Source organism: Peromyscus maniculatus, chromosome 18 (assembly GCF_049852395.1).
Source record: "Peromyscus maniculatus bairdii isolate BWxNUB_F1_BW_parent chromosome 18, HU_Pman_BW_mat_3.1, whole genome shotgun sequence".
NCBI lineage: Eukaryota > Metazoa > Chordata > Mammalia > Rodentia > Cricetidae > Peromyscus > Peromyscus maniculatus.
Genome location: NC_134869.1, coordinates 31,015,206 through 31,041,742, shown reverse-complemented (window position 1 = coordinate 31,041,742; position 26,537 = coordinate 31,015,206). Strand labels below are relative to the sequence as shown.

The following is a 26,537-nucleotide window of genomic DNA, read 5'->3' as shown; positions in this document are numbered from 1 at the left end:
TGCCAACTAGTTTTCTAACCCCCACCTGTGGTCTTGGAATTAGCTTGAAGTTTAGGAAGAATTATGATGCCAGCCCAAGGGCTAGTCAACACCTGTATGCCGGCACCCATAGAATCAGATCACAGCAGGCAGTGTTGCTTCATACAGTGGGTGCTACAGGGAAGTGCACACCCAGTTTCATGCATTCCAGATGCCTGGTTCTTCAGCTTCTCAAATTCTCTTGGCTCTCTGAAGTGAGATTCCTATTCCTCACCCTAGCCTTTGTAGGTATAAGCCAATAATTTGATCACCTCGGTTCTGGTGGTTCCTGAGAGTTACTAAGTATCTCTTTTTTGCATTTTAATGTTGGTAATAATCTTAAAATGTGAAAGTGGTATGCAATCATCTCTCACTGGAAAAGGGTGATTGGTTCTAGGATTCCCTGTGAAATGTGTAGCTACTAAATTCCTTTATAATGAAGCATACAATTATTTGAATGTAACCTATGCACAACCTCTTTTTTGTAAATTACAGGTTGTCTGTAATACACGTTACAAGATATGCTCTGTATAGACATTATTTAAATTATATTGCTTAAATACTATTGACAAGAAAAAATCTGTGACTGTTAAATATGAATTCAAATCATTTTATAAATATTTTAAATTTCATTTGCCTAAATATACAGATGTGAAATACATACATATTGAGGAAGAAATATATTTTTAAATTATGACATGGGGGATGAAAATGTAGCTTGCTGGTAGAGTTCATGCTTAGCATATGCAAGCGAGACTATAGTTTTTTTCCGAAGCACTGAAAAACAAACATATGAACATTACTTAGCTGTTACATACTGTTCTTTGGTTAGTAATTATCTAGTTTGCTTTATTAACATTTCAATGCAAACATATACTACCTTTTTATGATGAATGTTAATCTGTGATCTAATTTCTATGAACTGAAAGCATATGCTGAATGTAGAATGTCCTTTGGGAAAAATTTTGAAGACAGATTTAAGTTATTATTTAACAGACATTTTTTTCTCAGTAAGAGAAGAGTTATTACTCTGGGGTAAACATATAATTTAGAAGTAACTGAAGCACTTTTCCCAAAGGTATAATTATTAAGATTCTGTATTCTAAAATATCCTTCTTAAAATGTGATGTAGTTACATAATGGAGTATTACTCAGCTGTTAAAAACAATGACATCAGGAAATTTGAAGACAAATGACTGGAACTAGAAAAACATCAGCCTGAGTGAGGTAACCCAGTCCCAGACAGACAACCATGATAAGTACTCTCTCATAAATGGATATTAGCTGTAAAGCAAAGGATTACCATGCTACAATCCACAGCCCCAGAGAGACTAGGTAAGAAGGAGGGCCTGGGTAGATGGCATGGGGGGTTAATGAGAACTTGAGGGATCAGGTTGAGGGGAGAATGGGATGGGGGAGAGTATTGAAAGAGATAATCAGAAATGGGGGTTATTTTGAGATCAGGTAGAAACTCTATGCAAAGGAAACACCCATCATTCTACAAGGTGGACCCTGGCTAAGACTTTTACCAAGAGTAGAGAGGTAGCCTGAACTGGCCATCTCCTTTAATCAGATTTGTAACTACCCCAATTGTTGTCAGAGAGCCTTAATCCAGTAACTGATGAAGACAAATGTAGAGATCCCCAGCCAAGTACTGGGCCAGGAAATCCTGAGGAGGAGAAGGAAGAAGGATTGTGCTAGCCTGAGGCATGGTGGGGGGTTGGGAGAGGATGTGGGAGGGGAGATTGGGTAGTTTGGGATCTGTCAGAGTCATCACAAGGGAACCCACAGAAGCAACTGGTCTTCTCATTGGAGCTCACAGACTATGGACTGTGGACCACAGCTGGGGAGCCTGCATGGGACCAGCCGAGGCCCTCTTGCATGTGTGTGATAGTCCTCTGGCTTGGTCTACTTGTGAGACTCCTGGGAGTGGGAATTGGGTCTGTCCCTAATGCTTTGTCTGGCTTTTGAGAACTTGCCCAGCCTTAATACAAGGAGAGGAGCTCAGTCCTACCTCAACTTGATATGCCATGCTTTGTTGACACACCTGGGAGGCCTGCCCCTTTCTGAACAGAGGTGGAGGGTGGGTACATTGAGGGGTGGCAGAGGGGAGGGGGAGAGGAGATGAGAGGGGGAGAGGGGAGGCTGTGGTTGGGATGTAAATTAATGAAAAATTTAATTAATAAAAAAATTTATCCTTCTTAAAAATACTTTTTGAAAAATAAAGACATTCTAAAGTCTTCAATTACATCTAAAAAATAGTGAATGGTTTTCTCTTTAGTGATGAAACAGAGGCTATTTGAATTTTCAAAAATTATACTTAATATTTTTTATTAAAATAACTAATACCAAATGTTCCTAGCATCCTGCGAATTTAATCTTACCTGACTTGCCATTTATTAATAATATCATTGGGTGCACTAATTAAACAGATCCTAATCTTTGAAATAAAACAAGTTTCACAACTTTAATCTTCAAAATTAATTCTTATGTGCACCTAAAGCAAAGTTTTCAATTTTAATATTCCATTTGTATTTAAAAATTTCTCAGTGTCATGTTACACTAAAAAATAAATCGCCCCAGTTTTACATCTTCATATGAAACCATTCATCCAGTAATTTACAGATCCTGTTTCATTGAATTTTACTTTTTAAGTGACTTTGAAATTCTTACCAATGAAAATTTCATTGGCAAAATTGATAGAATGGTTTTATAAATATATTATGAATACATGTACCAAAGACAAATTTTGAAGTGGAAATTAGTATTAGATTATCTATTATGCCATATTTTAAATTAAAAAATAAAACCAACAATCTGATTACCAGGGTAGGCCAGTTCAGGCACCCTCTCCACTATTGCTGGTAGTCTAAGCTGGGGTCATCCTAGTGGATTCCTGGGAAATTCCCTAGGTCCATGTTTCTCCCTATCTCCATGATACCCTTAACTGTCATCATAGAGCCTTCATTCAGTAACTGATGGAAGCAGATGCAGAGATCAACAGCTAAGCATCAGGCAGAGCTCCAGGAGTCCAATCAAAGAGAGGGAAGAGGGATTCTATGAGCACAGGGCATCAAGCTCATGATGGGGAAACCTACAGATAAAACCAAACCAAGCTAGTGGGAACTTACGAACTTTAGACCAACAGCTGTGGAGCCTCCATGGGACCGAACTAGGCCCTCTGCATGGGCGAGACAGTTGTGTAGCTTGGTCTGTTTAAGGGGCCCCTGGCAATGGGAATAGGATCTGTCCCTGGTGCATGAACTCGCTTTTTGGAACCTGTTACCTGTGGTGGGACACCTTGTACATCCTTGATGCAAGGGGAGAGCTTTGGACCTGCCTCAACTGAATGTACCAGGCTTTGCTGACTCCCCATGGGAGGCCTTAGCTTTTTGGAGGAGGGGATGAGGGGTGGGATGGGGGAGAAGGCTTGGGGGGGATAGGAGGAGGGATGAGAGGGGGATCTGTGATAGGCAAAATGAATAAAAATGTTCTTAATTAAAAAATCTCAAAATAAAAATAATTAAAAAATTAAAACCAGATGAACTTGAAATAGGTATAATTTAATCCAACTTCTGGCTTTCTAACTTATTTTTTAATTGTGAATCTACACTTTTGGGGATGAAATTTTGAGCCTCAGTCATATTAAGCAAGAACTCTACCGTTAGACTAAAATGCTATTTTTAAATGATGAAGTAATCCTACCTACTATGTCTCTTTCAGCTCCATCCTTAGACTCCTTTATATATAATTTAGAGGGAGCAGAACACAATGCCCAATTATAAAGTTTATGACAACATGCTTCTTGTAGCTCTTCAATAACATGACACAGTAGATCACCTGTACCTTTACAGACCCTAACAACTCATTTGACAAAGTTACAAAAACGTATTCAAATAAGGTCAAAATAGATAAGCATAACTGTAAAATACTCGTTATCCTTGTAAATTATGTGGGATAAACAACCTATATATTTAAAAAATTATGCTTAAAGGAAAACTGATTTAAAAAGTTGAAAATGGAAAACACACATTTTTTTTTTTCTACCCAGTATCCAAAATTTTATACCCAATGCTTCTTCCTTTTTGATGGTAAGGAATCTGTAAAAGATGCCTTTAGAACACATTTTCTCCCATGACCCTTTCCCACTGAAAATGGTTTCTTTTAATCGTTAGACTATTTACCCACTCAAAAATTCTCAAAATTTCATATTGGAGAGCATGCTTTTTTAAATGACATGATGAAGTAATTCATTTTAACATGTAAGTATTAGATCAGAGTTTTGTCACTACTTGCAGAAGAAAGGAATCTAGTTTTGTTATGAATGAGGAACAAATCCCTTTCAAATCATTTAATCACTACTTATGTATTTCTCATAGGAATTAGAGAGCAGGTGAAGGTGGTACCTTGAAGGAGATAAATTTATTCTGACATATCTGTTACTATGTCTATGCACCATATGAAGCAGAAGGTGAAACATGTCACCTGAACAGTTACCTATAACATTTAAGTATAACACCATCTGTCAATCATGTCAATTGACTTTCTAAGTTCACTTATATTTCATCTTTCCATACATTATAGTGGTGGAAGTTCTTGGATTGTGCAAGTAGCTATCTGAGTCCAAAACATGTTTCCTTTATGAATGTAGACAATGACCACAGGAAGGAAATGGTAAATGCTGCTGAGCTCTTACTAGAAGTCAGATAGCAAGGATGATAGCATATCACAAGGCATGTGAGTGTTAGACAGGAAAGAGCTGCAATCAACATTATCACTTTAACATTCACTGATGCTTTAAAGGAACTAAATCTCATAAACCTGAGTCATATGTTGTTTATGTTAGGGCATGGCTGTGATGACACCATGACCAAAAGCAAGATGGGGAGGGGAGGGATTTACTTGGCTTACACTTCCCCATTGAAGCCCATCACTGACAGAAGTTGGCACAGAAACTCAAGAAGAGCTGGAATCTAAATGCAGGAGCCAATGCAGAGGCCATGGAGGGGTGTTGTTTACTGGCTTGCTGCTTGTAGCTTGCTCGTCCTGCTTTCTTATAGAATCCAGGACCATGAGCCCAGGGATGGTACTCCTCACAACTGTTGTGCCCTCCCTATCAATCACTAAATAAGAAAACACCCTAGAGTCCAACCTTAGGGAGGCATTTTCTCAACTGAGTTTCCCTCCTTTCAAATGACTCTAGCTTATATAAAGTTGACATAAAATTAGCCAGCATTTGTACGATCCTCATTAAATTTCATCATACACAGATAAAGCAAACAGTGATAAAAATTCATCCATTGACCATTTACTAACACAAACAGGATATGACTTATTATTTAATTTATATATTCTGAATTTTGTTTCTCAAGCCTGAAGTCACAGGGAAACTCTTAATTAATGTCTGTTGAAATCAGTGGCTCAGTAAAAACTATGATATTCCAATATATCAAGCTCCTCTTACCATTTAAAATTTACCCTCGAGGGCTGGGGAAATTGTTCAGTGGTTAGGCACTTGCTTCTCAAGCATTAGGAATGCTGTTTGGGTCCCCAGAACCTATGAAAATGCTTGGTAGGCATGATGCCTGCCTGTAATTCTATATTTAGAAGATGGACACAGGGGATCACCAGAGCAAGCTAGCTAGTAAGAATGAAAGGCTGTAGAATTGACTTCCAGCTTTTCGCGAGAGACCCTACCTCATGGGAAAGGTTGATGAACAATGGAGGGTTGTTCCTAAAATTCACTGTGGGCCTCTACATACACATGCACCTGTGTGTACGTGCCCCCTAACATGTACCCACATACATGCAAATATGCATGCACATATACACACCACGCATACATGTATTAAAATGGAAAAATATAAAAATATAACTTGAGAACTCAGTCCTTAGTTGTCTAAAAGACTTCCAGGTTGAGTAGGGAAGAAACAACAATACCAAGAATCAATACAAAGCATGGCTGTAGTTTTTCTGTGTAAAATCAAAATACTGTGAAACTCAAATCCAATACTCAATTTCAGAATTATAAATTCTCAAGTTAGCACAGCCTATTATCAGAACAGATATTATTCATGAATTATCACAAGATATTTACTATTTTTCCTCTTTTGTACTGGGAATCGAATCTAGGGTGTTGTGTATGCTGGTCAAGTGTTCACCAGTGAGCCACAACCCTAATTCTTTATTTCTGTGCCACCAGTTTGAACATAGATTAATTATTTGAGAAGTTATCATTTCAAGCCATCTGAACACCCCTAAAATCAACTTTACACTTCTTATTACTGCAATAATGGTTTTACAATAAGCCTCAATACATGATATGCAGTATATAGCAACACTCTGTTAGATGCAATTCTTACATCTAATGAGGGTCTAACTTACCGGTGGATCAGCCCCCTTAGAACCAGTCAGCCCTCCTGTTAGGGATTCGATGTCCTGAAAAGGGGAAAAGGGATAATTTTAAATGCTACCTAATAACATGGACTCAATAGCAATACCCAGCCTCATAGTGTATTGTCTTTGGCAGCAAAGCTAAAATGCTTCTGTTATTTTTACTTTCTGACAATATTAGAGCCTACATGTAAATATCTAATTCTCTTCCCTAACTCTTTAGAGTGTGTAAAAGATACATTAATGTAAGCAGGCAATTGTTCTTGAAATATGAAAAGAAAAATGGCTCTAGACAGGAAAAGAGATAATTTGTCTTAAAGAGTTAAAGGACATACAGAAAAACAAAAGAAATAACTTCAATCAACACATGATTCTCAAGAATGTTACTTCATGATGGTACTGTATCTACAAAACATTTAAATTATCTATGTTAGGAGATATGGGTAGCTTATGTTTTCCTGTAAAAAAAAATCTTAATGTTGAATTAGCAGCTACAGAAGATAATACATAAGAAATGACTGTACTTGTCAGAGCTATTCTGAATGGAGAAATGAAAGATGTTATCATAAATTTTATAAGCAGTGATGTTTATAGAAATGAAGATAATTCTGTTATATCAATTCCAGGGTTTGATGTAATTGATATCAATCACATAACCTTTTCAGAATAAACTAGAATGCCAGATTTTAAAATAAAATCTCACAAAATTTTAATCTCTCTCTCTCTCTCTCTCTCTCTCTCTCTCTCTCTCTCTCTCTCTCTCTCTCTCTCACACACACACACACACACACACACACACACACACACACACACACACACACAAACACAAACAGTCTGCTCAGGGCATCTTGCTACTAGCCATCCCTGACACTGACACCCTGACAAACAGATAAAAACACTTTGAAATGTATTAGCTTAATTAAACCTTGGGTTTGAGATATTGTCAGATAACATCCAAGGCAAACTCTGTCCTGATCTTGCTGTAACCTGATTTTCTGATGTTTCCACAAATGTGTTTTGTAAATGTTTTGATTTATAACTTTCAATTTTTTCTATTATGGTTAAAACACTCTGGGCTGCCTCCATATTGGAGTATATAACCTGGGTAACTTAAATCCATGTTTCTGGGCCTCTGTCACTCAAATTTTGCTATAGAATAAACTATCTCTTGTTCACTTAGGGGATAAGAGCTGTGCTTTTGAATTAAGTGTAGTGAAATCAATAGTTTAAAAAAAAAAAAAAAAGATAACCTGATGGAACCCTGAGCAAGAAAAAGCGTGTTCAATGTTTTGACATTTCATTACAATGTTGCCATCTACAAGGTTCACTTTGACGAATCAAATAACCAAGTTACAAACAAACAAACAAAAAAGGCATCCCCGCTCTCTAATGTTTAAATAAAGTTTACAATTTTATATTGGCTATATTCACAGCTCTCGCAGCTTCAGATGTTACCTGACAAAGCAGCTTGCCTTTTCTTTGGCCTGCCATTGCTTTTAGATAGTAAGAAAAAAAATGTCATGTTTTCTCACAATTACTGTAATTTTTATAAATGAGTGTGAAATCTTTGGCAAATATGCTCATCCCACTATCTAACTGTATTCATCAATACAGGTGAACAAAAATAGTAAATCCCAGCGTGGAGAGGAAAAAGATGGGCAGGAAGTTTCATCCCTATCTGAGGAGCTATTGGCAATTCTTAGCTGTTAGAAAGGGAAAGCTGCGTTCCTCTTTAAGTATAATCCCTAGTAAGTCAAGCTTGCTCCAGTAACCAGCTGTACATCCAAGAATATTTGGGTAGCACAAATTGTCCTTTATGAGATGTGGGGAAAGACAGGAAGTTGGGTGGTATATACTGATCAGTTTTATATCAACTTCACAAAGCTAGAGTCATTTGGGAAGAGGGACACTCAATTGCTAAAATGCCCCCAAGAGATTGTCCTGTGAACAAACAAATCTGTTGGATATGATTCACATAGCTAGAATCATTTGCAAAGAGGGACGCTCAACTGATAAAATGCCAAGAGACTGTCCTGTGAGCAAACAAATCCATTGAATGTGATGGATGTGTGAGAATTCTACTCTCTATGGAGCTGCCAACCCTTGCTCTTCTGGTCCCAGGTACTATAAAAAGAAGACTGAGAAAACCGTGATGAGCAAGCCAGTGATCAGTGTTCCTCCATGGCCTCTGTTTCAGTCCCTGCCTCCCGGTTTCTGACCTGAGTTCCTCCTACGACTTCCCTGATTGATGGTCCGTAAGCTGTTATAAGAAACAAACCCTTTCCTCCATAAGAAGCTTTTGGTCATGGTGTCTATCACAACAGTGAAAACCCTAGCTAAGACATTAGGGAAAAGGGGTTGATCTGGGAAGAGTTGGGAGAGGGAGGGTGAGTATGATCAAAACACATTGCAAGACTTTCTCAAAGAAGTTTTTTTTTTTTTAATCATAGAAACAGTAATAAAAAGTTTTAAATTTACTGTTGTAACATTGGCTCACTAAAACATGCAAAACCTACTATTTTTACAAGGTTATAGAATTACCTTCACTTTATTATACAGCTTATATAGGCAATTGCTGTGGATATCATTCTATATAAATAAAACACTGATGGCCAGTGACCAGACAGGAAGTATAGGCGGGACAAGGAGAGAGGAGAATTGGGGAAACAGGAAGAAGGGGGAGAGACACTGCAGCCACCGCCAGGACAAGCAGCATGTAAAGACGACGGTAAGCCACCAGCCACGTGGCAAGGTATAGATTTATAGAAATGGGTTAATTTCAGATATAAGAACAGTTAGCAAGAAGCCTGCCACGGCCATACAGTTTATAAGTAATATAAGCGTCTGAGTGATTATTTTATACGTGGATTGTGGGACTGTGGGCTTTGGTGGAACCTGGAGAGAAGCCCTCCAACAACAGGCAATTGCTTACATCTAATAACCATTAATCATCTCTTTAGTTTGTTTCTTCAAAAAAATTAATAATGGTGGCTTCATATTATCCAAGGTATGAAATACTTATATAAGGTTAATAATTAGCCCTTGACACAACTATACAGAATCAATCTCTCTTTAATTGGAAAGCTGGGCTCATGGGATGGACCTTGTAAATGGAACTAGAAGTCTTCAGTTCTCTGAAGGCTGTGCGGTATTAGATCTCTGGATAAAGACTAAAAGGCAGCATAAAGCATATCTTCCTGAACCTTTACAATAAGCTACTCACTACTTGGAGCTCATGGTCTAGCTTCATCTCCTCCCCATGAACTCCTGCTCAAGGAATTGTTTATATTTTCCCCCTTGGCATATATTGGGAATAATGGAACTATAGAGATCGATCATGTGACTTCAATGTGAGTTATCTGGTTCTGATTTGGATCTTCCTCAAATGAGAATGTATGGATTTGAAGCCTTTTCAGGACCATCCCTGATTTGTTTTTGTATCTGTAAAGAGAATTATTCAATTACAGAAAAGAAATATATAATAAAAAGAGTCACCTGATACCAAAGGCAATAAAAGGAAGAAATGAAAATTATGAATAATGTCTTAGTTAGAGTTGCTATTGCTGTGATGAAATGCCATGACTAAAGCAACTAGGAGAGGAAAGGGTTTATTGGATTTACATTTGGTATTACTGTTAATCATTGAAGGAAATCAAGACAGGAACTCAAACAGAGGAGGAACCTGGAGGCAGGAGCTGATGCAGGAGAGGGGTGCTAGCAGGGAGCTGATTACTGGCTTGCCTCTTCCACGGCTTGCTCAGCTTGCTTTATTATAGAAACCAGGAAAACCAGCCCAGGGATGGCACAACCCATAATGGGTTGGGCCCGCCCCCATCAATCACTAATTAAGAAATTGCCTACAGCCCAATATTTTGGAGGAATTTTCTCAGCTCTGGTTCCCTCCTCTCAGATGACTTTAGCTTATGTCAAGTTCGCATAAAACTATCCAGCACAAATAACCAACTGAATTTATTTTCACCTAAACCATATATCCCAGAATATCTTCACACATGGTAGCAGTTTTTAATTGAGCATAAAATTTTAGTTATAAGTCACTTCATATAAAATTACTTAAAGCAATTACTTCCTTTAATAAACACTGCAAATTATCAGATTTATGAGGATGATAAGCTAAATTATTTTTATCTTAAAATTATAAGCTGAAATTCCTAATCCCCACTACCCAAATATCTGAAAATAATTGAATATAAATTTTGCATACAGTGAGTCAAGAGAGTAATCTGATATGACTGATGTCCTCATAAAACGAGAAAGAGATAAAGAATAGAAGCACACTGAATGTAGTCCACAGAAAGGCACAGCACAAAGGCTACTTGCAAGCCAAGGGGTGAGATCTCAGAGGAAACTTACGCTGGCCTCACACTGATATTAGAGATCTAGCTTCTGGCACTGTCTGAAAAAGAAAGTTCTGTTTGAACCATGTAGTGTAGCCTGTTGGATATTGCTGTATGGAAACTAGTAAACTGATGTAGGCGTATTTATAATTTGGTATCATAGCAGGGTTCTTTGAAAAATGACATCATATTTCAATATAGACTATATTAGAGATCATTAAGCAGTCCATCTAAAACCTAGTGATACTAGAGGAGTCGACCTTAGCAGTGAAATCATTATGTTTTATCAAATACTTACATTTGCTTATTATTTCATGATAATACTTAAGGCAAAATCAAAATTGAGTATTTCTATTTTATTAAATAAAGAAATCTTCCAGTTTCACTTCTGTCCCATTTCCTGTTGATGGAGTTTCTACTACATAACTCAACACCTTCTATTGAGGTTCACAATAGCATATTACTTTTTAAACCCAATGGTCAATGTTCTTTCAACAGTCTTCTTGATCATTAAGATATATTGGCACAGTTAAGTGCTCCATCCCTCTTGAAACTCTTATCTGTTTTTCTGTTGGATTTCATTGAGTTTCATTCTCTATATAATTTTATTTAGTACTAATATTGTCTATGCTAATGAGATACTTTTTAAAGTTTGCCAGAATATTTATTATTATTATTAATGCGTGTAGGTCTCTGTGTTTGCACACATATGTACAGGTGACCAGAGGCCAGAAGAGGGCTTCAACTCCCTTGGAACTGGAGTTACAGAAGATTGTGAGCCTCCTAACATGAGCAGGTGCTGGGAACTAAAATCTGATGTAGGTGTATTTATAATTTGGTACCATAGCAGGGTTCCTTGGGAAATGACATCATATTTCAATATAGACTATATTAGAGATCATTAAGCAGTCCATCTAAAACCTAGTGATACTAGAGGAGTCATATAAGAGCAGCAAGCACTTTTAATTCACGAGTCATCTCTCCAGCCCCAACACATTCTGAATTTCTATCTTCAGCCTCACTTTATTCTCTGATACTCATACTGTCTCTTCCATTTATATTTAGATATCTCTGGAATTAAGTATTATTAAGTTGATGAAACATCAAATCAAGTTTTAATCTCAGCTTCTCCAAAGTAGGTACCTGATTCAATGGCTGGATAGACCACTCGCTGTTCAGTGTTCTGAACAAATCTACCATCAAATCCTACCACAAATGTCTTAATGGAAGAAGTTTAACTTGGACTAATTCAACAGTATTTAAAGAAGCAGCAATCTAATTATTATCTATAAATCTGTTTTTATTTCCCATTTCATCCTATATTCTCTATTTTAAGTTCAATTTGATTAACTAAATTCTTACCCCAAATCAGTTTACAGTTTTTCAAAAATCTTAGAATAAAACTCAGTTTACTGGTATGTTCCACCTTTCCCTGTGTGGTCTCCATTCAGACAATTTCTCTAATGCCATCTTTTGCAATGTCCCCTGTCTCTTGTGCTATTCAAGTCACATTAGTCTTAACTGTTTTACTAATTAATAACCAATCCAAACACGGCTTCTATACCAGGACCTTTGTATATTTTTTTATTCTGCTCAAAGTACACATTCCTCAAGTACATTTTCAGTTCATTAATTGACTCATTTCCCTTACATACAACATTAACTATCAAAATATCAAAATGAACTTGCTTAAATAAGTCAAGGTTTCACCTAGGGTAAAAAAGTTTAAACTCAAAGAAGTTAAAGCAACATGTATAATGAATGGGGCAATTAATACAGGTCTGAAGAATTTGGCAGGTCCAAATGAAAGGTGAATAATTGGGACTGATAGTTAGCTATCATGTAACCCTGAGTATTAAAGAATACTCAGTCATTACAAGTCATGTAACCCTGAGTATTAAAGAATAAAGTATAAGGATATTACTGTGTGTCAGTGTCCAGAAGGTAATGAATGCCCACCCTAAGCATCTAGTAAGATTACCACACAGTGAAGTTCTGTAAGTATTTATTGAATGCAGAAGGACTGAGAGAATGAATAAAGATTGTAATAACATTTTGATAAAATCTCTGAAGCTCAGGGTATGTGTGGAAAAAATTCTTACTTTCATACAAATGTATCACTTGGAAAACATAGCACAAGGCAAATGTGTTTGCACAATGTATCTTCATAAAATTCAGAAATGAACAAAATAATGAATCACTTACCCAAGATCACACAGCTGGTGAATACAGGAAAATCTTTGAAACCCGCAGTCTTATAACCTCAAGCTTGGTTTACTTTGGATTCTAACATATATCACTATGAGACATCCACTTAAGGGAGAAGCCCTCAGCTCTGTGTGATCTCATCTTGAGGCATTACAATTCTACACATACCAAGGTTCTTAATTCATATGAAGGGATAAAACAGGGAAAAAAGGAATAGGTAATACACGCTACATTAAATATTCTCCAGATGAAATACTGCCAATAGACATGATACCCATACATGTACAATAAATCAATCAACATTTGAGACATTTATTAAACATGCCTCACATAAAGAAATACTTCAGAGATGTTAAACTAGCATCAATAATGTTTACTTTGGGGTATATTTTTGTAAGTTCACAGCAAAAGGAATGGGTAAGGGAAGACAAATTTTCTTTTAAGGAATCATTCAGTTTTTCACACACTGTTTAATGGAAACAACCTTTCATTTAAAAAAAATTGCACAGGCTCCTTAAGACAAACATTCAATTAATGAGGCTTATGCTGTTCATATTTTATTGGCAACATTTATAGGGTAAATTTCCTGGGGAGGGAGCAGAGAAATAGAAAATGCAAAAACCAATTTTATAAATATCACTCAGGGAAGCAAAAGAGCATTGCCCAAACTTGTAGAAAATAAATTCTTTTCTGTTGCTCTGAACATTGTTCATCTCAAATGAAAGTTTTCTTCCAGTTCTATAATTAACTGCTTCCAAAAGGAGTGGCTGGGTATATGTTGTGATGGAGGTGATGTGCTGTGCATAGGAGAAAGACAATGGTAAATAAATAGCATTCATAGGATTGTGGGGAATCAGAATGACAGAGAAGTCAGTCACCAAACATACTTTGAATACTTAACAAGCATAATGTACCACACCAAACATGAAGTATGGAATTCAGTCTATAGTATATACTTCTGAATTAAAATTCTGTTTTTTTTTTTTAATCTAAGGGAGAGCAAATGCACAGACCAACATATAGAGGAATCCTGAGAAGTGAAGCCTTAAACACAGCAGTTGTAGTAGCAAATTGTGTGGGGTAACTAATTCAGAGCTGTATTTTGTTTTAGAATGCATATTAGGTTCCCACAGAAACTAGCTGGATAACAGTAATTAACACTTACTGGGGACTTACTATGACTCACACTACCTTGAACTCCCCATGACCTCATCAAACAGCATCTCAGCTCTCTTACTTGGTCTCAGTTCACACTTTCAAGAGGATCAATCCGGGACTTTTAGAGTTGAATGACTTGAGAAAGGTCATGCAACTAACTAATTAGGGTTCAAAAATCCAAGGCTGACTCCAGATACAGTGTATTTCAATGGCTATGGGCTCTTGAATTGACTGAAGTGTGAGTCAAGAATCGGAAGGACTTGCTGGGATGCTACATAGTGACTTGGGAAACAATGCTAATATGTGTTGACTCTCTGAAGAACTGTAACTAGGGGAAGTGTTTTAGATGAGGAAGGTCTCAGAAAGGAAGAAAGAAGAATCTGTACACTAAATACTAAATTTAGCATATATACATATGTGTGTGTATATATATAAATATATAAGTGTGTATATGCATATATATTTTGGGTCATGTCATGTCTCCAGATTCAAAGTATTCTTTCCAGATTCAAATCCAAGGGGGCCATATCACAGGAATCAAATATAGGATTTTTGTCAGTAGTGCCCATGACAGGGATATTTCAAGGAAGTCACAGATTTACTCTCTGCCGTTTCCAAGGAGTGTTGTCTTTGAAGCACCTCCCTTATGCATTTTTTTGGCATGACTTCTCATCTCTTCCCTTGTATGTGTAGGGTGATAAACAACACCTTTGACAAATGACTGGATTCATCTCCTTGCTGCCACAGACAAAATGTACCCAACCCAGGGCAGCTTTCTTCTCTCTCTCTCTGCCATTTCCACCACAAACTGACTACCCTCCAATTTCTCACTCTATTGATATGTCTAGTAAACAGTCATCCAGTCTGGATTTCCAAAGATCAGCAGCATTCCCTCGTAATCCGTCTTGTTCTGTCTCAATATGGGATCGGTCCAGTTCCTCTGTTCCTGTGCTTTTTTCCTAACCTGTATTTACTCTCTTAGTTCACAGCTTTAATGCATTTCCTCTTGCCCTACTTCTGCCTTTCTCAAACCTTGTGGTCCTTGAGCTTTCTTCTTCACTCTTGATCTTGTATGATCTCATCTCCAAGTCTGAAGAGAACACCTGCATGACTTGGAAGTTTGTTAGTGTGTGCTTTCGTGGCTTCTTCCCCAGATGGGCTGACTGGCATGCTTTGTGACGAGTCTAACTCTGGCTAAGGTTTGAGAACCACCAGGTCAGAGGAATGGTTCTCAGGTGCAAATATGGAGAGGCTACTTTAGTTCGCAACATTCCTCCCCATCTGCCTTCTCCATGTGTATATGAAAATTTTTTGAATTTAATATTTTTTTCATTACACATCTATGCAATATGCTTTTCTCATATTACCCACCATTACCCTTTTATCCTGTGTTCTCACCCACTAAACCTTTTCTTCCCAATGTGCCTTCCTTTTCACCTCCTACATATGTCCTTTTTGTTTGCTTCTAGCCCCCTTTAATTAATAAAGGTTGTATGTGGGAATATGAAGTTACTTTGATCAAGGGCAGCTTACCAGTGGTCACAACACATTGGGATGTAATGTTTTCTCTCCCCATAAGCAATTAACTGTCTATAGCTCCCCAGGGACCTGAGAAGCCTCATAAGCTCCTCCCCATTGCATGAAAAAATGTTGATGGGCCTTCTCTTGTACAGATCTTATATAGGTGGCCACTGCTATTCTGAACTCACAGTGTAACAGCCTGTCATATCCAACAAAAACTTCCAGTAATTGTTGTGCGTGTGTGCGTGCGTGTGTGTGTGTGTGTGTGTGTGTGTGTGTGTGTGTGTGTGTAGGGAGGGGGGGTCCCAGCAGGCTCTGCTGCAGGCAGAGAAATAAACCATGAGAGGCAGGAAGGAACCCTCATTCAGCAAAACTTAGCCAGGCTGTTTCAACCTTCCAGAGTCTGACCCTCAGCAGTTTATTTTAATCATATTTAAGCACAGTACAATCTGGAAAAAAAAAAGTTTCCTGGTGTAATAAAAATTCCTGGTGCCCAAGAAGACATGATTACATCAATACTCAACTCAAAAGTACATGTCACTTCTTCCAAGAAGAAGAGTTCTAGAGATAGGCTATCTGTGTTATCTTAAGGGCAGAGGGAAGACTCTGGCATGATCTCAGTCATACAAATAGCATAGAGGTTGTTTAGTTATTAGTCACCTCTAAATCTGGCTGTGGGAGATTGGGGGAGCCCCTGATTAAACAGATAATACAAGGGCACCTATACTATTAAATATATCTCATCCTGGCTGTGGAAGCTTAGGGAAGTTCCTGAACAGACAGATAATGGAAATGTAACCTAGACTATTAGCCTCCTCTGGTCCTGCTTGTGGGAGCTTGATATGGCCTGGCCCTTTCAATAATACAGATAACCAGGCTATTAATCACCTCTGATTCTCAGGCTTCTGGGTGGAAAAACAGGTTATATAACTTTTTCTTTGAAAAGACAACACAGATTGCTTAACATTCCTGGTTTCCCAAGTGTACTGTGAATACTAGGAACTTTGTGCTACCAACAAGTAATATCTCCACTCTGAAAAATAGTACCCCATCCAATTTCTTATTAAATTTGTTCTTTATTTTAAGAATTTAATAGATCTATACAGACATATGATCATTTTATTCTTTATTTCCCCAGTTCATCTTCCCTTATATTCCTCCTAACAAGTCCTCCTCCAAGCTTAATATCCTTTTTCCTTTTCATAATCCAAGGAGTTTAATCAGTTATGTGCATATGTGCAAGGCAATGGGGCTGTCTAATGAAAACTTCCTTGAGGCCATATCCTCAATAAAAATAATCATTACTCCCATAGCAGCTATCTACTGTCAATAATAAAGAGTGGGGACTGGAAATAATCTACTTCATCTATTTCAGGATTTTTGTCATATTAATTTTGTACAGGTCTTGTGCAGGTAACCATTGCTACTATTCATCATAATTTTGAAAGCCATGTTATGTCCAGAAGACAGCATGCCACAGCACTCCTCAGTCTCCTCATCCCTTTGTTTGTAAGTGGTAAATAAGTCAGTATAGATGTCCAAGTAATGGGTAAGCACTGAATATTTTTATTCTCAGCACATTGACCAATGTGAATCTTTCCATTAACTACTGTCCATGACCAAAAGGAGCTTCACTGACCATTGAGAGCAGCCCAGTTCTGTGGTCAACATTTAGAGGGTAATTTGACAGTATAGCCATTTAGGAAAATAGGAGAATAGGTCCCATAGTAAGACATATGACATCCATAGTCATGGACTTCTGAGCAGGAGTATAGACAAGGGATTATGCTCAGTGGAGAAGACTTCAAATCCAGTTTGAAAGCAGTATTTAAATATTTCACAATAGTCATCCTACCAGTAGGCATAATTTACCAAGTTAGAGAAGTGTTACAGTATGCATGTTCTTTGTTTCCCAGAAGCCTGCATAGCACCTTCTGGCAGTATGAAAGCCAGACAGTGGGGAGGAAATTCCCCATTTGCCTTGAGAATGGTTTCTCTATGTGTTGTAGCCAGAGTGGGATGTCTTCAGCAACAGGTTCTTGCTATGTAGTTATGATGGGCAATGGAGAATAATGGTGATATCTTGTGTTGTTTTGCAGACCTTTGAGGCCTCCCTTATCAATAACTGGTAGAGAGAAATCTGTGCTTTGGATTTTGATTTTTCACTTTGTAACCCATGTCTTCTGGGAGTGATACTGTCTGTCAAATGGCATGGTTTCATTTGCTTGCTCTCTCTCTCTCTCTCTCTCTCTCTCTGTCTCTCTCTCTCTGCTTTGTATTTTAAATACAGTTGGAGCACAAACAAAAGCTAAGAGAGTAGAAAGGGGACTTTTGGAAAAGGCTTTTAGCAGGGAGGATAATTTTAGGTAAAAGTAATGTCATGAAATGGAACACTGGGTCTGGAAAGGGGATATGGGCTAAGGGGTGGAGGGGAGGGCTGACCACAAGATAGCGGGTATAAAAAGTCAAATGGAAGCCCCAAAAAAATCTTTTAAAAATTAAATTAGGAGCAGGATGTTGGTGGTGCATGTCCTTAATCCCAGTACTTGGGAGGCAGAGACAGGCCGATCTCTGTGAGTTCGAGGCCAGCCTGGTTTGGCCAAAGCTACACAGAGAAACCCTGTCTCAAAAAAAAAAATTAATTAAGAATAGTAGAACACATGTGAAAAGAAGTAAGAGTAGATATTGGGTATCAAAAGATTAAGCAGGAACATAAGTGGGGTCGTTGGGAAAAAAGAGCAGATAATGAGTAGTGTTTCAACAAAAACTAAGGATATATGAAAGGGCCTTATGAGAACCCACCAATTAGCAAGATAATTTCAAAATCTACCTTATAAAGGAAAGAGTTCAAATGGAATTACCACCATTGTGACTATGAGTTATTAAATGAAAAACGCAATACAAGGCATACAATACTGCCCTATGAGTCACTGGTCAAGGAGGCCCGAGGTCAGCACCTTCTTTGTCCACAGAGTTTGTGGAATGCTTTTCTCAATTCACATTCACTACTTTTTTTGAAAAAAAAAATTGTTCATTCTATCACAGTGAACCCCTTATTACCTCATTTTTGATAAGTGTTTTCTTTGCCTCTGTGCTTCTGCACAAGAGAATCTTCTGTCTAAGAAAGCACTCCTGCGTCCTGTGTAAATCCATCACCTGTGAAGGCTCAGCTAGCCATCCTCTTCTCTCAGTGTTTCCTGAGTCCTCCTTTCCACGAGAATGGTTGAGTTGTGGCTTCCCCAGAGCTTACCTCTTAACTCTATTCCTGTATCATTTTATAATTATCATGTTAGATATTTGTCTTCGTCATTCATGTGAAGACTAAATAATCTGAGTGCCTTATTTTTTTATATTTGTATCTTTAGCATTTTATTATCATAGAGCAAAGCAAATGAATGTTAAAAAATTTGATAAATTAATTTTCAGTGTGGCTTTCCATAAATTTCTACAGTTAAAGAAGAACCGGCACTAGAACTTAAAATCAATTTAAAATATGCATTATCCCCATATCCGTGGGTTTTCACTTTGGTTGTATATTAAGTTTAGTTTGTATGAACAAGTCATGAAGAACATTATTATCTTTCCATTTGCCAAATAAACTGAACTTTTGAGGGGCAAATTGACAGCAGGATATTTTTGGTAAGCAGATATATATATCGAAAGGGAAAATGACAAAGGCCCTTCAATTCTTTATCTCCTGGAAATTTTGCATGTATGTGAGAACAGACAGTTCTATGGTTAAAGAACAGATTCAATCCTGGTTTTTGTATTTCTGAGCTTTATCACTATGGAAAAATGGGTTGATAATACTTACATAAAATAAGTTCTGTCCTAGTTTCTAACTTAGGAAGTTTTATTTATTCATTATAGTAATACATTTAATATTAATTTTATAAAACAAATTAAATAATCTCTACCCACATATTTAATTTTGAAAGTCTTGAGCTTATTGAAGTAATTAATAATGGTCACTAACAATATAACATTTTATAGATCACCTATTGATAACTTGTTGAAAATTATCAAATAACAGTAAGTCTTATTAGTAACAGAGGGACAAGACAGACAGATTGCACATGTAGAAAATCACAATGGGCTCTTTGCATGGATTACATAAACCATACCACATTGAAGTAAACAAACAGTATAATGCACAAAGATAAAACCCAGACAGAATCATCTTGGGCACAGATTTTTCTAAGATTTCTAGAATTTGGTTTTCCTGAAAGGACAAAAATCCTAAAATTATTTTATTTCTCCTTGCTATCCTTGTCATTGTCTAGAAACTCTTGGTCAGTTTTGCTCTTAAATATATAATATCTAGTCTGGCTAAAACATATCAATGATCTTTCAATAAAGTAGTTATTTCCTATTGGTTAAATGCCTTCCATGAATATAGACATACTTCTATTTCTATTTTTCTGCAACATTTTACGACATGTTTAAATGCCCATGCACACAGCTTTAAGTGTGTTGAGATGAGCTATATAAACTGAAAGGGAAATGCCCGACATTTAAAAAACAGCACCTATGTTAGGTGGTTTCAATTGTCAATTTGATACAATCTAGAATCACATGGGAAGAGTCTCAGTGATGGATTATCTGGGTCAGGTTGGCCTGTGGGGAATTGTCTTGATTAACTGAACTGGTGTAGAAAGAGCATGCTGACTCTGGGTGGTGCCACCATTCCCTAGGTTTGGATCCCGGATGACACAAGAGTGGACAAGCTAGCTGAGTGTTGGCATGGCCAGATCAATTAATTTCTTTCAGCTTTTCAACACAGATGTGATGTGACTAGCTGCTTTTAGTAACTGAACACCTATCTGAAATAAAATATTTCTATCATTTTCTAGACATAAATACCTATATTTTTCTGGGTGATATGTAAATAAATGATCATCTTAATTCATATGTAACTACAAGGCAGAATTTCTTATGAGCTTCAAACAAAACAGGGCAAACAGTACAGGAAAAATTATATGTACATATCTGCTACAAATAAAAATATGTTCCTAATAACAATTAAAAAAACAGTTTTTTATCATGAAAACATGGCAATAGGACAGGTGTTGTATTTTCTCTCTCTCTCTCTCTCTCTCTCTCTCTCTCTCTCTCTCTCTCTCTCTCTCTCTCTCTCTCTCTCTCTCTCTCCTCTCTCTCTCTCTCTCTTTTTTCAAGACAGGGTTTTTCTGTGCAGCTTTGCGCCTTTCCTGGAACTTACTTTGTAGCCCAGGAGGGACTCAAACTCACAGAGATCTGCCTGTCTCTGCTTCCTGAGTGCTGGGATTAAAGGCGTGCGCCATCACCACCTGGCTCTGTATTTTCTAACACACAAAATTCACATTTTCAGAGAAGTTAGCCATGAGATGTTTTTCAGCTACATATTAAGTATTACATACTCATAGCTTCATTTTAAAAAATTACAGCCGCAGAAAAATTGTATAAAGCTAGATGGTGAGGTGGAAGATTTGGGCACCATCCAAAAATCTATGCCAAATTTTCAGAAGGAAGTTAAATTTGAATCTAAGGCATGTGGGGGGGGGAAATCAAATTCTATTGCTATTTTCTTTATGAAAAACTAATCGAAACCCACGTCACCAGAGGTGAATTTGTAGTTCCACTTCTTATTTCAGATTTAGAAGTGATAAGTTTTTATTGTAATAAACAACAGCAGGACATTTGATGTCTCCACTTCTCTTTTGAAAAGCCGTTATAATTTGATGCTATTAATGATTGCTGTATCAATAGCACAATTTTAGAAACTATGAAATAAATGGGAGTTTTTGTTCTTTGCTATTAAGTTAACTGGGGCTGTAGCACAGTGTTAGAGCCTTAGAACCCAGAATGATATGGAGATTTAACATCAGTGATGGAATTTCTATAGTCATGGTATTTGCTACAGGCAATCTTGTTTTCTTCTATTCGTCCAAATAAGTAAGAAGTGAAGCTTCAAAGTTTATTGCTATGATGTGATTTAGGGAGATTAATTTGAAATATTTTCCACTTAGATCGTCTCTATCGTTAATATTTCTCAAACATGTTTTGAATCAATTATCATTCTCACATGTAACTGATATCATCATTAGTTTATAAGAAACAGTTGGTATAGCTGCTTTCAAATTGTAATTGACAATGTTTAACGGTGCCACACAGGCTGGTAAGACTTCTGGACTGCCTGCCTCCTGTTTAGAGTAGTGCTATGGCAAGGAAGTTGGGATCCTGTTGCTGAAAATAAGCCAGAAAGGAAAATAGATGTTCTCACTTGTACAATACAGCGTTAGCAGACTCTAAGAAGGGTGCTAAGGTGTCTTCACTTGGCATAGCTTCACTGCATGTCACTTGGGTAAAATTCCTGTGTAGAGTGAGAGTATGGTTTATAGTTTTGGAGGATGGATAACTAAAATTCTGAAGTATTGGATCCCTTCTTAAGAATTCAGAACAGAATAATTTTCTTGCCATCCCCTGCTCCCTGATACCAATGGCATTCCTCAGTTTAATACCTCCATCTTCGATCTTGAAAAGGTATCGCTTTCTAACTTGTAAGATGAATTGCTAAATGGTCTTATTAATAAAAAAAACAAAAACCCAGAGACAGATATTGGGGTGAAAACTGAGAGGTCAGAGAAGCAGGAAGAAGCCAGCCATATTCTTATCTCTAGGAAATCATCAGCCAAAGAGAGAGCTACTTCCTGTATACGCACTCCTGTATCCTCTCTGTGTCCTGCCACATCACTTCCTCTCTCTGCCCAGCTACATCACTTCCTGTCTGTCTGTATAGACCTCCAGACCTCTATGGTTAACTAGTGCTGGGAATTAAAGGCATGTGCCACCACACCTGACTTCTATGTTTAATATAGTAGCTGGCTTTTTCCTCTGATCACCAGATAAGCTTTATTGGGGTGCACAAATACAGTATCACCACATGAACTCTATTTTGCTTTCTTCTTTTAAGAACTCTCATGAGATAATGGATCTACTCAAGCAATACTGAGTCATGTCTACAGATCAAAGTTCTTAAATTTGCCTGTTAGATCCCTTTTACAATGAAAAGTAGATAGTGAGAAGTCTGTGAATTATGATATAGAAATAAAGGGAATTAAAAAAATATATAAGGCACAATAGCCTTGTCCTGAATTCAAAACATTTGTAAGAATACCTTAGATTCCAAATAAACCTACCTAAAACCACCTGGCAGGAATGGCCACCACATCTGCTGAATTTGCATGTCACTTGTTTTCATGTTTATATTACCTTATATTAGCAAATATGTTTCCCTCCATGCATATTCTAACTCCTTTAACATATTATTTTAAATAATTATATTTTAGAGGTTCCCAATAAATAACTTTTGCTTACAAAATAAAAAAAATTCCTGGCTGTGGATGGATGGGACATTCTGCTCTGAATAGTCATTCTTATACAAAATACAAGATTTCCTTAAAAAAACATTTTATTTGTAATTATGTGCATACGTGTATGAGGAAGGTGTGTATGTGTGAGTGTAGGTATCCATAGAGGTCATAAAAAGTCATCAGATCACCTGAACCAGGAGTTATTGGCAGTTGTGAGTGGCCTTATATGGGTTATGGGAATGGAACCCAAGCACTGCTCTGCAAGTGTGCTACTGTTCTTAACTTCTGAGCCACCACTCTAGCCAAAACATGGGCCTTTCTTAGAGAACTCTGTGAAACTGTATTGTAGTTGGATGTTTCTCCAGTCCTGTCCAGGCCTTGCAGTCTGGACGAATTTCTCCTGCTCAGTCCTACAGCTGCTCAGATCCAAATAAACATACAGAGGTTTAATATTAATTAAGAACTGTATGGCCATTAGCTCAGGCTTATTACTGACTAGCTCTTACACTAAATTAAGCCATAATTTGTAGTGGGTAGCCATTCCAGCTTTGCTCTGGAAGTTCCAACCCCCATTGAGGCGTTGGTAACTATCACTCCTACAAGGCGGGGCCAAGAGAGGGCCCTGAAGACCTGAGATCAGGATAAGCTGCCCTCTCTTGGTTCCCGGACCCTGGACACTAGAGGTAGACCCAACAGAGTTCTCCAGAGAACACCGCCAGACTGCGCTACGTCTTCCCCAGACTCTGTAGCCTATCCCTTCATTTGTGAGTTACCCCACAAAATAAACCTCCTTTTTAACTACGTGGAGTGGACTGAATAATTTCACCAATAATAATTCTTATTTTGTTTAGCCACGTGGCTTGGTACCTTTTCTCAGTTCTGCCTTGTCATTTTGCTTCCTCTGTGTCTGGCTGATGACTCCTGACTCAGAATTCCTCTTCCCAGAATTCTCCTTGTCTTTTCACCCTGCCTGTACTTCCTGCCTGACTACCAATCAGCATTTTATTTATCAACCAATCAGAGCAACGCATATTCATAGCATACAGAACAATATTCCACAGCACTTCCCCTTTTCTATCTAATCAAAAAGGAAGGTTTCAACTTTAATATAGTGAAATTATATATAATAGAACAGTTATCAAGAAAGAATTACAATATCTAGTCTATTTGTATTTGGTAAAATTAAAGAAAATATTTTCTCTATCCTGTTTTTGTAAGTCTAAAGTTTCATATGTAATTTATCTTTCATCATAACCAAGGAAAATTATAACTATCTAGTCTTTAACTACACTGTATTTGTGGGCAATAATGATTTTCTCATGATACATCTTCTTTTGTTCTCTAAGGCTGTGAACTCTTAGCAACAATGCCATGATTTCATTACTAGAATTAGTCACCAATCTTCAGTGAATCATACCAACAGATTCTCCCCAAAGTTAAACACCTCTGCTGTGAACTCATTAGGGGGAGGTAAGTAAATTTACTTTATTATTCAGACTACATTGACAGGGACTTTCATATAATATAAGAGTGAATTGATAACAATATATAGCTGAATAAAAGCTGAAAGCAAACTTTAATCACAATACGATAGGACTTACGGAGAATTCCATAAGAAGAAGAGGAGAAAGGGAGAGGGAGGGAAGAAGGAAGGAGGACTTAATTTATGATACTACTAAGATCATCTTTGGGTCTCTGCTGAAACATGAAGCATCTTTGATGAAGGATGAAAGCTACACTTTTGTGGTTATAAGGATAAGTATTAAGAATGCAATTAGGAAATATATTGGTTTATGATAGTGGCTGTAGAAGTTTCTCTTCTAGGATCCATCACAGAAATACAAAACTGGTCAAACGCAGAGAAAAACTGACTATCAGGTGGTCAACATCAACCCATACATCGATAACACAACCCTATACTTAAGGTTCAAGGAACATCACAGAAAAAGGAGCAGAAAGATGGTCACAGCAGAGGAGCAGGATGTCTGCTAAGAGATGGTGTGTTCCAAAGAAAGCAGGGTATCACCAGTTGACATGCTAGTGTAGATGTGGGAAATCTCACAAGTACCCATTCCATACCCCTGGATGAAGAGCTATAGGCCATTAATGGCTGCTGAGATCGGGAGTACAGACTTTTCCAGAGACAATGCCCTGATGGGTTATCAAATTCCAAGTAGTAGTGACCCCCTAAACACATACATACACAAGCAACACTAACTGGATTCAGCGTGTAAGAGTGTGTGTGTGTGTGTGTGTGTGTGTGTGTGTGTGTGTGTGTGTTTGTGTGTGTGTATGTGTGGTGTGTTTGTGTGTGTGTATGTGTGGTGTGTTTGTGTGTGTGTATGTGTGTGTGTGTGTGTGTGTGTGTGTGTGTGTGTGTGAAACAATAATAACTGAAGATAAGCCATGATTTAGGGAGAGAGTAGGGGAACAGAAGAAGAGCTAGAGGGGAACAAGAAAGAGTTGGAAATAATATAATATAGTACTCTTGTATGACAATTTCAAAACAATTATTTTTATTTGGAAATTGCAAAAAGAATATTTTTTTAGAAATACTCCCTCTTGATTTTTAAGCTCTTGTTGAATTCCCTCTCCTTGGCTGAAACTCATACAACACTTATGGGATCGCTCTTCTGACGTAGATTAAAAAAAATTCTCCCTCTCGTCTCACTTGTCTCCCCTTCTCTCACAATTCCTTGACTTCGGAAACTAATGTCTTACACCAATGCTCAGCCCAAAGCCTAACCATACCAGGTTCAGGCTAACTGAACATAAGACCCTCGTCTTATCCTCAGAATTCCTGAAGACTAAGATGATGTCCGCCCCCTCTGGTTCTCTGATTGCGGCTTTGTGTGAGACTTAAAACAGAGAGCCTACCTAAACTACACTGAACTCCTACTGTCGATTTTCTGAAATAACTAATGTTGTTGTTGTAAACCAGTAAGTGTTCCAGTTTACACAGGAACATATTACTAACACAAAAATAAATATTCATACACGGCCATCACTCATTTTTATGTTCTTATCACATAAGTATTGATTATAAAATAAAATGCTTTAAAATATTAATGTTTTATATCGGTGAATCCATAAAATATATAAAAAATAGAGCAGGGAACTGTTTATATTTCTAAAATTATATTCCTAAACATAAGATAATATTATGAAAAAATACTAAGTGATTAATTTTCTATATTATTGTTAAAATTATCAACATGACTCATAAAAATTGGACAATTTACAACATACCTTCTTTCACACACATTTCTATTTCCTTGGTCAGTTCTAAATGTGTAAGGATCATTCACTTTTTCTGACAGTCAGTTTGTGGTTATAACTGTTAGGTTGACTGCTGGTACCAAAAAGCTATATAAATGTCAGAGCAGATTTACAATCTCATAAAAAAAAAACTGTTACCTTTCAATGATGTGTGTGTCCAGCCATCTCAAATTAACAAGAAATTTTTAAAGTGCTGAAATTTTTGTCAACTATTAACAGTCAGAGCAGGTGATTCATAATTTCTTTTTAAAAC

At 37.2% G+C, this 26,537-nt stretch overlaps 1 protein-coding gene across 13 annotated transcripts in view; it reads right to left on the bottom strand.

Annotated features, from left to right (window-relative positions):
* The window catches only part of Ppfia2 (PPFI scaffold protein A2), a 465,396-nt gene that overhangs the window by 372,537 nt on the left and 66,322 nt on the right, over positions 1-26,537 (bottom strand). For all 13 annotated transcript variants that reach the window (XM_076553855.1, XM_076553854.1, XM_076553860.1 and 10 more), the window contains one exon: positions 6,403-6,456. In XM_076553855.1, the coding sequence (XP_076409970.1) occupies positions 6,403-6,456 (54 nt within the window). The remainder of the gene's footprint in view (positions 1-6,402; positions 6,457-26,537) is intronic.